Source organism: Lemur catta, chromosome 13, assembly GCF_020740605.2.
Source record: "Lemur catta isolate mLemCat1 chromosome 13, mLemCat1.pri, whole genome shotgun sequence".
Lineage (NCBI taxonomy): Eukaryota > Metazoa > Chordata > Mammalia > Primates > Lemuridae > Lemur > Lemur catta.
In genome coordinates, this window is record NC_059140.1 from 38,819,113 (window position 1) to 38,835,165 (window position 16,053).

At 32.8% G+C, this 16,053-nt stretch overlaps 1 protein-coding gene across 1 annotated transcript in view; it reads left to right on the forward strand.

The window, feature by feature from the left end:
* The window catches only part of MYCBP2 (MYC binding protein 2), a 259,243-nt gene that overhangs the window by 149,358 nt on the left and 93,832 nt on the right, over nucleotides 1-16,053 (forward strand). The window contains exons 41-46 of the mRNA XM_045567320.1: nucleotides 2,666-2,891; nucleotides 3,950-4,068; nucleotides 4,670-4,757; nucleotides 7,000-7,049; nucleotides 12,687-12,859; nucleotides 13,920-14,064. Coding sequence (XP_045423276.1) covers nucleotides 2,666-2,891; nucleotides 3,950-4,068; nucleotides 4,670-4,757; nucleotides 7,000-7,049; nucleotides 12,687-12,859; nucleotides 13,920-14,064 — 801 coding nt within the window. The remainder of the gene's footprint in view (nucleotides 1-2,665; nucleotides 2,892-3,949; nucleotides 4,069-4,669; nucleotides 4,758-6,999; nucleotides 7,050-12,686; nucleotides 12,860-13,919; nucleotides 14,065-16,053) is intronic.

Below are 16,053 nucleotides of genomic sequence, written 5' to 3' on the forward strand. Positions count from 1 at the left end.
GACAGAATTTTTACCTTTAAAGAGTATAATGTTTTGTAGGTTTATGAGAGTTGTTCTCAAATCTTTTTGTAAGTATAATGTAATACATAATGCTAAACTTCATGCTGTATTTTATAATAGTAGTGGATATAAACATAAACATTTTTAAATTTTTTTTTTTTTTTTGAGACAGAGTCTCACTCTGTTGCCCAGGCTAGAGTGAGTGCCATGGCGTCAGCCTAGCTCACAGCAACCTCAAACTCCTGGGCTCAAGCGATCCTCCTGCCTCAGCCTCCCGAGTAGCTGGGACTACAGGCATGCGCCACCATGCCCAGCTAATTTTTCTATATATGTTTTTAGTTGTCCATATAATTTCTTTCTATTCTTAGTAGAGACAGGGTCTCGCTGTTGCTCAGGTTGGTCTCGAACTCCTGAGCTCAAACGATCCACCCATCTCAGCCTCCCAGAGTGCTAGGATTACAGGCGTGAGCCAGCGTGCCCGGCCTAAATCATATTTTTTGAACTGACATAATTTACACCACAGCCTGAGCTCTGAAAATTCACATACCCAACATGAGATTTAAAGTAGTCTACTATACATAATGTAGGAAAAGATTGCATGTAAAACATTTTTATATTTAATGTTATAGAGTATTTAAAATCCTTATTGTTTGTTTTTTTAAATTGTGTCATGTAATGAAGAAGGAGAAGTCATCCACTCCATCAATTTAATTATAAGTTTATGTTTTGTGTGCTTACGTTAATAAAATATTCAATTTTTATTGTAAAAAGTATTAAACTTAAACAAGCTTTGTACAGTGTATCCAATTTATCCATCATACCAGATTCAATAGTTTTCAGCTCTTAGTCAAACCTATTTGATTTATTTCCTACCTACTTCCTCTCCTCCTATATTATTTTAAAGCACATTCATGATAATTCCTTATGTGTATCTCTAAATTATAAGGACCCTTAAAAATAACTATACTATCATCACACTGAAAAAAAATAATTTCTTTTCTTCAAATATCAAATTTTTAATAGTTTGTTTGAATTAGAATCCAAATAACATTCATATGTTACAACTGGTTATGTTTCTTAAGTATCCTTTAATCTTAAATCGCTTTAAATCTATAGGTCCCCATCTCTCTCTCTCTCTCTCCTTTTTTGTTCTCTTGAATTTTATTTGTTAAAGAAACTGGATCATATGTCTTTGTTGTATGGACCCCTCTTCAGCTTACCTGCTGAGTAGACATACTTCTTGTAAGCCCCTTGGAGTCTTTCTCTCTGGTATGATAAGATGTTCCAAGCTCATCTTACACATTTCCTGCCTCATACCTGGAACCAGCTATTTTTTCAAAGTGCCCTGATTTCTTTTACATGTACACATACATATATTGATACATACACATTATTTCTATGTGTGTATATACATATATTTCTGTGTGTGTATATATTTATGTATAAATACATTTAATGTGTATATGTAGTTTTTTAAAAGATAAAATACCTCATGAATTTGTACTCATGATACTAATTCAAAATAAGGACCACAGGGACACCTGAATCTTCTTTCTCATATATCTAGAATCCCTGTTATCAGTGACATTGGGAATACTAGAATTAGAAAATCATTTAATTATTCATTTTATTCATTTGCTGTGTGCATGTGTATTTGTCCTTTGAAGGTATCCCAACTAAAATGTGTATAGTCAAAGGACTGTGTTTTAAAGTAAGTTGAAATAATCCCCCTCTGTGTGATTACGTATTAATTAATGTACATTTGGGATCAATTTTAATTTACTTTAGAGTTTTAGGAACTGATTTTTGAATTTGGATTTTGTTTTATAATTTTACAAATAATGACACTTACAGTCCTGAATCAAGCATTACAAAAACTATCCATGTTACAAAAATATTTATATCCCCTTAATTCTCCCTTAATATTTTGAATTAAAATTTTAGAAAAAGACTATATACTTAGTGTCATTAGAGCTCAGGAATAAGTAAATTGTAGTTTTACCAATAAAAAAAAATAATTACATAGTCCAAAATCAAATCTATAAAACCAGTCTAGCTTTTTTCTCTGTCTTCTTCATTCTGCCTTCCTTCTCTGTCTTAGGGTAACAGTTTCTTTCTTTTCTTTTCTTTTCTTTCTTTCTTTTTCTTTCTTTCTTCCCTTTCTTCTCTCTTTCTTTCTTTTCTTTCTTTCTCTTTCTTTCTCTCTTTCTTTCCTTCCTTCCTTCCTTCCTGCCTGCCTTCCTTCCTTCTTTCCTTTCTTTCCTCTTTTTCCTTTCTTTCTTTCTAGATAGGATCTCCCTCTGTCGCCCAAGCTGTAGTGCAATGGTGTGATCACAGCTTACTGCGGGCTCAAACTTGTGGGCTCAGCCTCCCAAGTAGCTGGGACAACACGCATGCACCACCATGCCCAGCTAATCTTTTTATATTTTGTAGAGACTATGTTGGCAGACTAGTCTTAAACTCCTGGCCTCAGCTGATCCTCCTGCCTCAGCCTCCCAAAAGTGCTGGGATTACAGGTGTGAGCCACTGCATCCAACCAACATTTTGTTTTATTTTAATTTTATGGTTTATTCTGTTGTGCCATTTATTAAAGCATATACACACACATACGCAGATGCAGGGATGTGTATATATAAATTCATGTCTTCTTGCCTGTTGACCTCAGGTGACATTCCCAGAATGTGTTAGGTGGATGACAATCGAATTTGACCCTCAATGTGGTACTGCCCAGTCAGAAGATGTCCTCCGTTTGTTGATTCCTGTCAGAACTGTTCAGAATTCAGGATATGGACCAAAATTGACATCTGTTCATGAAAATCTTAATTCATGGGTAGAATTAAAGAAATTTTCAGGATCCTCTGGGTGGCCTACTATGGTTTTAGTGTTACCTGGTAAGTTTTTTCTTTTCTATTTTTTATGGTAAAGTGTGTACATTTATGTATATTTAGTAAGGATACATCATTTTAAATATTTATTTAAGTTTTAGAGGAATTTGTTGAAGACCTACTATGTATTTGAATTGTGTTGCAATAGGATAAATAAGGAGGAATAAATAAGATGCCCTGGCAAGGGCCATAGCATGATCCAAGTTTTGGAGGACAGACTGTTTTGATGATTTTATGAAAGAAGATTAGCTTGACCAAAGCAGAGTGTTAATATTGAGAAGTGGCTATCTATGTATTTGGGACCAACCACAGAAAAAGTGGATTAGATCTGTTATTTTCCCAATAAGTACTAAATTTTCAGAACTTAAGGACTCAAATTGTTCCTTTCAAGAGAACTTGTGAACCACCTTTAGAGTTATGTTAAAGCTATTATTTCAGTTGTCTTGAGGGAGTGTGTGTGTTTGTGTGAGAGAAAAGAGAGCGTGTACATCAGCACACTTGTTTTTGCTGATACTCTTGTTTTTCTTTAACATAAAATTATTTAAGTAAGTTTTTAACACCTTGTGGTCTGTTGTATTTTTAACCAATTAACTATTAAATACTCTTTGTGATCATTCAAACTAACAGCCAGTTTGAATTCAGAAACTTCTTTCTACTCTCAACTACCTTAGTTTGTTCATTTGTTCATTTGTGGAGGGATCAGAAAAAGACAAATGCCAGGGTAAAAGATTTCCCACTTTGAGACAGAAAAGGCTAACCTAGGTCACCTCAGTAATTGACAGAATTAGAATATGATTGCCCACATAACTTTAAAATAGAAAGGTTGATTAAGGAGAATTTGATCGTAAAGAAAAATAACAATTCACTTGGAATTGTCTTACTGTTTCTAGTGGTGTTTTTAGCACAATTTTTTCAAATAAATATAAGAACTGCCCCCCCGAAAAGTGTATTTAGATTATTTAGTATCTGATTTGTATTGCTACCTATCTTGAGATGGATAAAAGAGAGGGAAATTTTAATAAAGCTGTTTCAGATTTGGAACTCAATTTTGACATTTTTCTTAGGAAATGAGGCCCTTTTTTCATTGGAGACTGCATCAGATTATGTGAAAGATGACAAAGCTTCTTTCTATGGCTTCAAGTGTTTTGCAATTGGATATGAATTTAGCCCTGGACCTGATGAGGTAAAAATAAATTATCTTTTCATTCTGTTAAGGAAGATTGTGTTTCTAAGGACTACTATTGACTTAAATTGTGTTGTTCCCTGAATGCAAAAAGTGTGAAATTATTTTAAGCTAGAGGTATATAATTTAAAATATTTTATAGTTTAATTATGTGTGATGGTCTGTTGTTGGTACTTTTAATACGTGAAGAGAATTGAGTTTGTGCAACAGTACCCAGCCTTTGAAGTATGATTATTCCTGTCTTGAACCTGCTCGGGTGGCTATACCTTTCTGAAGAAGTAATAGAACCTTATTTCACAAAGGACTAACTTACTATCATCTTGTCTAAATGTTTTAAATCATACAATAAAACAAAACCAAGGCTTTGTTTTGTTCCTTCAAATTAATGAATGAAAAATTACTTGGGTAATGAACCTGTAAACCTGAACCTTAGAACCACCATGAGATATAATATTGAATCTCTTCCACTCTCAATCTCATTAGCTAACATACACTTCCTTCTAATTTCAAAAGTAATGGTTGAATTCAAACCACATTTTGTTGACAATCCATATTATCTGTCCAACATTTCTAAATCAGCAAATTTTTTGCAATTCTACAGGGAGTCATTCAGTTGGAAAAAGAATTAGCCAATCTTGGTGGGGTTTGTGCAGCAGCTTTGATGAAAAAGGATCTAGCGCTTCCTATTGGTAAGTGTGGTCAAGTATTAGGTGTTGATAATTTTTTTTAATTTTAAGAACAGGATATGTTTATTATAAGATCTGAAAATAGATTTACAAAATAATCACATATACTCATGAGTAATAACTGCTTAATATACTGTGGTAGCTTGGGTTTGTTTAAATGGAAACTGAAGTATATTCTGTAGTCTGTTTTATTTACACACACACATTCAAACATACACCCTCTTAATGCACATACATGTCACATGCCAGGCACTGAGTTAAATGCTGCATATATAGTATTAAACCAAAAGTTTGACATATTTCTTAAGTATCCTAGTGGAAATATCAGGTAGACAATTGGATAGTCGTTGTCTGGAGCTTCAGGGAACAAGTGAGCAGAAACGTCATTTGAACACAGTTGTTAATTAAAGACATGGACCATATGAAAGAAAACCTAGAGAATACAGATAAGAAAGAGAAGATAGGCCAGGATTAAAGCTGAGACTTGCCAAAATTTCAAAGATGGACAGAACAGGAAGAGAAGGCTGCAAATAAGTCTGAGGGAACATCCAGTGAAGCAGAGAAAAACTGGGAAGAGTGTATGCTCATGGAATTTTTATATGCTACTGAGAAATCAATTAAAATATATCATTGAATTTGGAACTAGTTGGTTGTTTATATATGTAATAAGAAATATATTAGTAAAATGAGAGAAATGTAAGGCCTTCAGAGTGGACTGAGAGAGAATGGAAAGTAGGAAGGGGAGGTCAGTTTGAATATAGACAGCTCTTTGACTAGTTTTCATGTGCAACAGGACAGAGAGATGAGGCAATGGCAGAAATGGTACCTCTTTACATGAAGCCAATTTGTATGATATGTAGATTAATTTATAATCAAGAGGGTAAAGATGAAAATAAAAATGCTTACTAATTCTATACTGTTTATACATGGTTTAACATTTTTATTTTCACAGTATGTGGGACTAAAAGACATTATTATTGTATTTCCCTAATTCTCACCCCCAAAAATCCATCTATACTCCTTCTAAGACTGCAATTACCACTCTATCCTTTCTTTTTTCCCTTCTCTTTCTCTACATCTTCCTTCTTTCTCTGTTCCCTTTTCTCCTCCTGGTTCCTTTCTTTCTTCTCAATTCCCTTTCTCCTACTTAATGTTGGTATATATGTGAAAAAATGAGACCTTGTATTCTTTTTATCTAAGGAAAATTGGTAGCAACCTCTTTGGAGGAAATTTGTCAATAGCTGTTAAGATTTTACATGTATATACTTTTTGACATAGCAGTTCTTTATGCATACTTGTGCAAATTCTCAAAAAAAAAAAGGTTGAAGGATGGATTAACAATATAACAGTGCTTGTGATTGTAAAACCTATAAGCAACCAAAATATCTGCCAATTGAGAAATGGTTAAAATAAGTTATGGTACATCCATTCAATGGCAGTCTGTAGACCTATATGGCCTCACAATGAAAGATGTCCAAATTATAGTAAATGAGAAAAACAAGTTGCCAAAGGAGGTCCCATTGTTGCATACCTTATCTTATGTATGTACAGACATATGTGTATGTGTTCATGTGTGTGTACATGGACACACATTTATGATGTACACACAAAAGGTTCTAGAACAATTCACAAGAAACCACTGACTCTGGATATCTTTGAGGGGGACATGGCACTGGTTAGAGAGGTAGACTTTTTTTCTATACTTCTGTATCATTGGGATATTTCCCCTTGAACAAGTGTTGCTTCATTAGTAACATTTTATAATTAAATTATCAAAGAAAAATCAATAAATAAAATATGTTTATATTAGCAAAGAAGAAAATGGCTAAAAGATATAGTCACTACCTTATGTTTTTCTGTGAGTCACTGTTGTTTCTAAAGGCATAGCTCTTCTCTAAGGCAACCAAAATATAAAGGTTCAGATTCGGAATAATTAATTCCCTCCCTTTTATTGGCAAAAAAGTAAATACACTAAATTTAGAAAGTACACATTTATACACATAAATATAGTATATATGTTTGGCACATCACCCAATGGATGCTTCTTGAGTATTGTGTTAAGAATTATAGCTTATATTCCCACTAAAAATATATATTAACATGTATACCACTGGGATTTATCTAGAATGATAAATCTGTTCAATTGGAATAGCAGAATTGTAAAAAAGGTATAATGAATGCAAAGTACTAGAAAGTTGAACCAAATATTGACATATTTTAGTAAAATGTTTTATTTGCACAACAGGTAATGAATTAGAGGAAGATCTTGAAATTCTTGAAGAGGCTGCATTGCAGGTATTGTCCCAAATATTGATAAACTTTGTATATTAATTTAAAAGCAGTATTTTCACTCAGGTTAGCCTTATTTTTATTGAACATAGGGTTCATTCATTCAGTACTTCATTCTCTTCATTGGCAGTTACAGGACAACTCATAATTACTTCCCTTATTGGGAGGACCATGTGAGCCCTTGCTATACTGTGTGGTGGATATTATAACAACTCTGGAGTTAGGCAAAAATCCTATGGGAGAAAAGCAAACCAAGTGCCAAGGGTGTAGGAGAAGGCTTTCCAGAGTTGTGGACATTTAAATTGCGCCTTGAAAGAAGTTTTATTTTACCAGCTAGAAAAAGGAAAAGGACATTTCACAAAAGAAACTTGAGGTATATGGTTGTATTATCAATTTTGATAGGAAGAGGCAAAAGGTAAGGTGAGTACAGTTGGTGAGTTTAGACTGTGATAGACATATAAGTCATATTATGTGGTTAGAACTAGTTGCCTACAGGCAAATGGAGACATCAGTTATTTTTATTATTGTTTGCTTTTTTTGTTTGTTTAGGCATTAATTAACTAGCACATTTGGCACTATAATGGAAATATATGAGTATTATATTTCAGTGAAGTGTTCTTTTGGATCTGTTATATCAATCTAGTATTTTATTACTCAAAATTGCTAACTATTATGTTGTTTTCTTACTTCATTAGTCTGAATTTATCCAGCTAGAAATCCCTAATAAGATGGAAACATCAGAATCTGTAGGCAGCATTTTTCAAATTATAATACCTGCTTATCCCAGACCAGAGACTGTTAATTGAGCACCAGTGCATACTGCATACTGAGACCATCAATGATGGGGAAGTTTTGCATATCAAGTGGTATGAAGATAGAAGAAAAGTTGAGAGTCACTCACCTGGATCAGTGGTATCCAGAGTGTGGTTGATAAAAAACTTTTTGTTTCTTAGTTGAAAATACTCTGTAAGAATGTTCTATTTATTATCAATAGTGTCTTATAAAATAAAGGACATTTTTATAGCCCAAAATAGAAAGGTTATAATCTTAGAATGAAAGATTCTATTATGTCCTTAGTTTATCTAATTTCACCGTGGACCAAAGAACATTGAGACCACATTTGGGAAGCACTGATTTAGATCATACTTACTTTCTGTGCTGGGTGTATATAGTTACTATTAATAATTTAGTAATTTAAATAATATCTATAGAACACGTCATAGTTTACAATATCTTTAATATTATCTCTCTATTTTTATATTAAATTAAATTTATATTAATTAAACTTTGAAGTCAGTATTATGTCTTCAGTAATGACAATTTATAATAGCTGAAGTTCAGCATACAATTATAGTAGCTGAAGTTCAGTGAAGCCGTGTGACTTATCTGAAAACTCAGTTGGGAGATAAAGGCTGGTACCCAGGTCTTGTAATTGCCAAGTCTAAGGCTTTGCATTTTATTTATTTCTTGAGATGAATTGGTCAAACCAATAATTAAAACATTTATTTCATCTTAACTTTATCAAGCACTATTCTAAACATTTTGCATATTTTTAACTCCTCACAACAGTCCTATGAATTAGGGATTCTTATCTTCATTTATAGATGAAAAAACTGAGGCATAGAGAATTTAAAAAACTTGCTAGGATCACACAGCTACTAAGCAACTAGGCTGGAATTTGACCTCTGGCAGTTTGGTGACAAAAGTTGATGATTTTGACCGCCATGCTCTGGTCATAAGGAGCTATGGTGTTGTCAATAATGTTAAGAAACTTTTGGGTTTTAAAATGCCACTGTCATTTGAGTTTGTTGGGAAAAAAATAAGTTTAATCTTTGTAACTAAAGATTCAGAAATAAAAGTTACTTCAACAAATATTTAATAAGCACTTAATATGTGTCAGGCAACATTCTAGTTAAGAAGAGCCATCAAAGAGCTGATACCTTGTTTATCTTTTCAGGGATTTTTATGTGTATGTAATGTCAGGCCAGATACAGAAAGATATTCACTGTGCTTCTGTTCAAGAAAAAAAATTATGTCCCAAATTGCATAATACTTACTATTTGTTAGGCAATATAGTATATATTTTATATGTGTTATTTAATTTAAATTTTATAATAACCAGGTAAAAGATACTATTTGATCACCAGTTTATACATTTTACAGATTCAGGGAAGGTAACTTGTTAGTTCAAGAGTACACAGCAATTAATTTGTCCAAAGCTAGGATTTGAACTTAAGTCTTTTTGATTCTAAAGATCATGATTTTTAAATTGTATAACTTATAGAATACAAAAGTTACTGTTGTGTAAATTTGATAGTACTAGAAATGTAATCCTATCCTATTTAAAAAAATTTATGAAATTTATTATATAGTCATTAAAAAGTTTCTAGAGTTTCAGCATTTAAAGCGAGTCTTTCTAAACACGTAAGACTTGCTTGTCAGATAGGTTTAAACTAAAATTTCACTTTTGTTGCCCCTTTTTCTTAACTTTAACAAGGCTTAGATGGGGTAATAAGGTCTATGTGCTGTCACAATCAGGCTTCTGCTCACTTTTTGCCCAAATCAGGGCCTCAGTACCCACCCATTCAGAAAAACAGACATGACTTACCCACGATAGCTGCCCATAACAGGGACTTGAAATGAGGGAGTCATGCAAAGCTGCCAACAGAAGGGAGCTCTGCCCTGCCAAATAGGGGTGTAACGCATAGAGAGCTGGCATGGGAGGAGATGACCATTTTATCTAGCATGCAGATCTCTGACAAGTCACTTATTTTTTTATTTCTAGTTATTATGAGTACATAAGAGTTGTATATCTTTATAGGGTACATGTGATTTTTTGATACAGACATACAATATGAATTAATCAAATCAGGGTAATTGGGGTGTCCATCACCTCAGGCATTTATCATTTCTGTTAGGAGCATTCCAGTTCCACTCTTTTAGTTATTTTGAAGTATACCCTAACATATTGTTGATTATACTCACTTTGTTGTGCTATCAAACATTGTTCTTTCTATCTAACTATATTTTTGTACCCATTAACCATCCTCACTTTATCCCCCTTTCCCTGCTACTCTTCTCAGCCTCTGATAACCATCATTCCACTCTGTCTCAGTGAGATCAATTATATTTAAAATTTAACTTCCACAGATTAGTGAGACTATACAAGATTTTTCTTTCTGTGCATGACTTATTTCACTTAACATAATGTTCTCCAGTTCTATATGTGTTATTGCAAGTGACAGGATTTCAGTCTTTTTGTGGCTATATAATATATCATTGTGTATATGTAACACAATTTCTTTATCCATTCATCCTTTGATGGCACTTAGGTTAATTCTAAATTTTGGCTATTTGAATAGTACTGCAGTAAACATGGGAGTGTAAATATCTTTTCCATTTACTGAATTCCCCTCCTTTGGATATATACCCAGCAGTGAGATTGCTGGGTCACATGATAGTTCTATTTTCAGTTTTTTGAGGAAACTCCATAGTCCTCCGTAGTGGTTATACTAATTTAGATTCCCATCAACAGTGTGTGAGGGTTCTCCTTTCTCCACATCCTCACCAGCATTTGTTATGGCCTGTGTTTTTGATAAAAGCCATTTTAACTGGGGTGAGATGATATCTCACTGTAGTTTTGATTTGCATTTCTCAGATGACTAACAATGTTGAGCATTTTTCCATATGCCTTTTGGCCATTTGTATGTCTTCCTTTGAAAAATGTCTATTCAGATTCTTTGCCCACTTTTTAATCAGATTATTTTATTTTTTCCTATTGAGTTGTTAGAGCTCCTTATGTATTCTAGTTACTAATCCCTTATCAGACAGGTAGTTTACAAATATTTTCTCCCATTCTATGGGTTGTCTCTTCCCTTTGTTGGTTGTTTCCTTTGCTGTGCAGAAGCTTTTTAGCTTGATGTGGTCCCATTTGTTCACTTTTGCTTTGGTTATCTGTGCTCTGGGGGTATTACTCAAGAAGTCCTTGCCCAGTCCTGAAGCATTTCCCCAATGTTTTCTTTTAGTAGTTTCATAGTTTCAGGTTTTAGATTTAAGTCTTCAGTCCCTTTTGATTTGGTTTTTGTATGTGGTGAGAGACAAGGGTCTAGTTTTCTTCTTCTGCATATGGATGTCCAATTTTCCCAGCACTGTTTATTGAAGAAACTATCCTTTCTCCACTATATGTTTTTGGCTGCTTTGTTGAAGATATGTTCACTGTAGATGTGTGGATTTATTTCTGAGTTCTCTATTCTGTTCCATTGGTCTATGTGTCTGTTTTTATAATAGTACCATGTTGTTTTGGTTACTATAGCTCTGTAGCATAATTTGAAGTCAAATAATGATTCCACCAGTTTTGTTCTTTTTGCTCAGGATGGCTTTGTCTCTTCTGTGTCTTTTGTGGTTCCATGTAAATTTTAGGATTATTTTTTTCTATTTCTGTGAAGAATGTCATTGATATTTTGATGGGGATTGCATTGAATCTGTAGACTGTTTTGGGTAGTATGAACATTTTAACAATATTGATTCTTCCAATACATGAGCATGAAATATTTTTTCATTTTTTTGTGTCCTCTTCAATTTCTTTCATCAATGTTTGATCAATGTAGTTTTTATTATAGAGATCTTTCACTTCTTTGGTTAAGTTTATTCCCAGATGTTTTATGTTATTTGTAGCTATTGTAAATGGGATTACTTTCTTGGTTTCTTTTTCAGATTGTTTACTGTTGGCATATAGAAATGTGACTGATTTTTGTATGTTGATTTTGTACCCTGCAACTAATAGTTTTTTTGTGGAATCTTTACATTTCTCTAGATATAAGATCATATCATCTACAAACAAGGATAATTTTACTTCTTTCTTTCCAATATGGATGTATTTCTTTCTCTTGTCTGATTGCTCTAGCTAGAACTTCCAGTACTGTGTGAATAACAGTGGTGAGAGTGGGTATCCTTGTCTTGTTCCAGATCTTAGAGGAAAAGTTTTCAGTTCTGATAGTGAAGCTTTTCTTGGATGGGAGACTTTTTATTACTGCTTCTATCTCATTACTTGTCATTGGTTTATTCAGGTTTTGGATTTTTTTCTGGTTCAATCTTGGTAGGTTGTATGTGTCTAGGAATTTATACATTTTTTCTAGGTTTTCCAATTTATTGGTATATAGTTGCTTATCATAGTCTCTGATGATCCTTTGGATTTCTGCATTGTCAGTTGTAATGTCTCCTTTTTCATCTCTGATTTTATTGGGACATCTTTTATTTATTTTTTATTTTTCTAGTCTGGCTAAAGGTGTGTCAATTTTGTTTATGTTCTCAAAATAACAACTTTTTATTTTGTTAATCTTCCGTATTTTTATTTCTGCTTTGATCTTTATTCTTTTCTTCTGCTAATTTTGGGTTTAGTTTGCTCTTGTTTTTCTAGTTCTTACAGATGCATCATTAGGTTCTTCATTTGAAGCTCTTCTACTTTTTTTATGTAGGTAGTTAAGTCACTTATTTTTGAAGGAGGAAAGAGTCTGGAAGTATTACCCCATAGTTTTCCCTCCTAGAAATTTTCTACCATATAGGCTAAAAGAAGGAACACTGCAAAAATGTATGTACTAAAGTTTTATATTTTAAAATGTATAAATATTCTTTTTTATTTAACAGGTGTGCAAAACTCATTCTGGTATTCTTGGAAAGGGTTTAGCTCTTTCTCATTCACCAACAATATTAGAGGCACTTGAAGGAAACTTACCACTCCAAATCCAAAGCAATGAACAGTCCTTTCTGGATGATTTCATTGCTTGTGTTCCGGGATCAAGTGGTGGAAGGCTTGCAAGGTAATGTACTTAATGTATTATAGTTACTTTTTTTTAGGGCTTTCCTCTGTCTTCGTTTATGAAGAGAAATGAAAGGGGAATCATTAGGATCTTAAAATGTTCCCTAAAAAATCTTGTTTATGTGTTTTGAACTTGCCAAAGTATAAAATGGTAGTTACTATTTTAAAATATTTCAAGATACATGATAGTTATTAATTGATTATTTTGTTGCTATTTGCTTTTTTTTAGGATTAAAAGAAAAACATATGCTGGCATATTTGATATTACTAGTAAAAAGATAAAAATCTAACTTCTTTCTGATTTTAATTTTAAAATTGTGGAGATTACACTTTAGTTTTTACAAACCATAATAGTGATTGGAGAGGAATAACAAATCTTTACAGTGAGCTCACTGCTGTCTTTGCAGACATTTCTATGTAATGCATGACAGAATTATATATTACTCATCTCACAGGACAATTTGAATGTAGGTCATGTAATATATTCAGGAATGAATATCACAAACTGTAGAAAACTGGCAGATTTACATGGAAAGGAAGGTAATGAGGAAGGTAGTTCAGAAATTGTGTGAAGAAAAGATGGATGGACAATACACATTGAGCTTAGCTGTTCTTGGGCAGCAAAAGGTCATTTCTCTCCTTGCTTTTACAGAGAAACTGCTCTTTCCTAGGCTTTCAGGCTGGCAAATTAAGGCAGACTTCCCTCAGTAAGAATGAGTATACTCAGAACTTCAAATTATACTCAACCTAAATTTGTTTTCTTGGTAATTTTAAGTTAGCTAGTGAAAATGTCAAGTTTCCTGATTTTAAAATTGTTTTTATAATCTACATAAACACCAGAAATCTTATGTGCTTTGGCATGTTTTTTAATGAGTTTTGTCGCTAACAGTTACCAAGGTAGATGCTTGTGATTATCACTGAATCAGAAATGAAGATACTATTTTAATATTTTGTTTGATAAAAGATTTGTTCGTTGGGCTTAATTTCAGGTTAATCATTGAAGTTGTTAAAGTTGTTAATGAATGTCTGATTTTTGTTTGTTTGTTTTTCATTATTGTTAGGTGGCTTCAGCCAGATTCCTATGCTGACCCTCAGAAAACATCTTTGATCCTGAATAAGGATGATATTCGTTGTGGTTGGCCTACTACCATAACTGTTCAAACAAAAGACCAGTATGGGGATGTGGTACATGTTCCCAATATGAAGGTAATTATAACTGAATTAAATTAACAAACATCTGTACATTAACTGTATTTTACATGATAAATGTTTTAGAAATGGCAAGTGCTTAGAGTCCATCTGCGCTCATTAGCTATATATAATGGAGGAGACTGAAAAATTGTTTAAATTACTTCTTCCTATTAATTATTTCCCAAGTTAAGTTACACATTTTTCTTTTTTTTGTACATATTGCTGGATGCTATGATGATTCAAAGGAAGGGTAAGAAAGTGTCCATATAAAGAATGTCAGTCACCTAGAGGGAAGGCCCTAAATAGTAATTGAATGAATGCATAAAAGAATGTTTTAATTTTGTATATATATTTTAAAAGATTCAAATACATTCTTCATTTGGTGTTATTGAAACCACATTTTAAAAAATAAATTAATTTGTTTCTAAATAATTTAATTTATAAAATAGAAGTATATGAATTTGGATTATAAAAGAATTAGAAATGGAAATAGTTGTGTGCTATTGATGAATGTAGAGTTCTTTGGTTACCTCTTACCTGAGACAGTAATTAATAATGATGTTTTAGAGCATATTCTAAGGCATATAATTAAGTCCTTTGTGATATAATCTGTTAATGTATATGTCCCAATTAAAACTTTTATTATATTTCTGAAAAAAGTTGACATTGAATGAAATTTGTATAGGCAGTCCCCAGCCCTTTTCTTCTCCAGAGTGATTTGGTTGTTTGAAGCTTAGAGTTAATGAAGCCACAAAATTCTTTTAGTTCACAGAGTAGCTAATTTTACTTCGATATTACTTTCAGTACAACTTTTCAACAACTTTGTGCATATTTTGATTTATAGCAGGAAGAAACACGATGCCAGTATAATCTCTTACCTGACTCATTAAAAAAATAAGACCACATTGCTCCCATGACTTAACACCAATAAATAAAACTGTGTGGAAAAGCATTTGACCCTGTTACTAAATAGAAATCAGTCTCAAGCAGTGTCTTTCAAATTTTGGGGCATGATCCACCGTAAGAATTTGCATCATGACCCAAATATGCAAATACTGTATATGATGGAATAGTATATACTCTTAAGTTCTTATAATGTGTTTTATACGCACACACACACACACACACACACACACACACGATATGCTATATCTGATATTTTCTCTTCTATCTTTCTTTTTTAAGGTAGATCATACCCCCACAAACTGATTTCATGCCCACTCAGAATTTTTCTGTGAAATTCAAAAAGCATCACAATTTATAAGAAAAAAAATTGACTAGAAAATAAAGTAACCCTGATGTGATACCAAAAAAAGACACTACCTGAGGACAGAATTCTGATCACAAAACAACACACATTAAGATAGTGAGGGGCTTGTGTATTGTTATTCACCAATAAATTTCTCACTTGAGTGTGTGTAGTGAGTTGTTAAATCCAGTCTGTAAATCCACAAGATTAAGTTCCTTATTCATGTGACATTGCAATACTATTTTCCAAGTTAGCATGACATTTAATTTCTTCTTAATGTTCATACTGTTATGCTTATAGTATTTCTTTTGTTGTAGTTCTTTCTTATGTTTCTTCCTTTGCACCTTTTATTGTCTTTGTTTTGATATCTGTGTTGTTTTTATCTTGCATTTCAGTCAGACTTTCTGCTTTATCTGTTTTTCTCCTTCTCTTTGGGTTCTTTTTTTAAACACATGATGAATCTTTCCTCTCCTCTCCTGTCCCCTCTTCTATCCCCACCTTCTTCCCCTCCCCATCCCCACCCTCCTTTCTTTCTCTTATATATTTACTTCTCCTACTTTGTGCCCTTGTTTGCCTTAAACTTCTTACTGAATGTGCTCAAAATCTGTATCAAATTTATCTCTAATTTAGAAACTGTATCTGGAAAATTTCTCAAATACTATTCAAGAGAAGTGTTTTGTGTTCCTATTGATGTTTAATTTATTAATATCCCATTGTCATATTAGCTGAAAACAAAATTAATTTTATCTATTTTA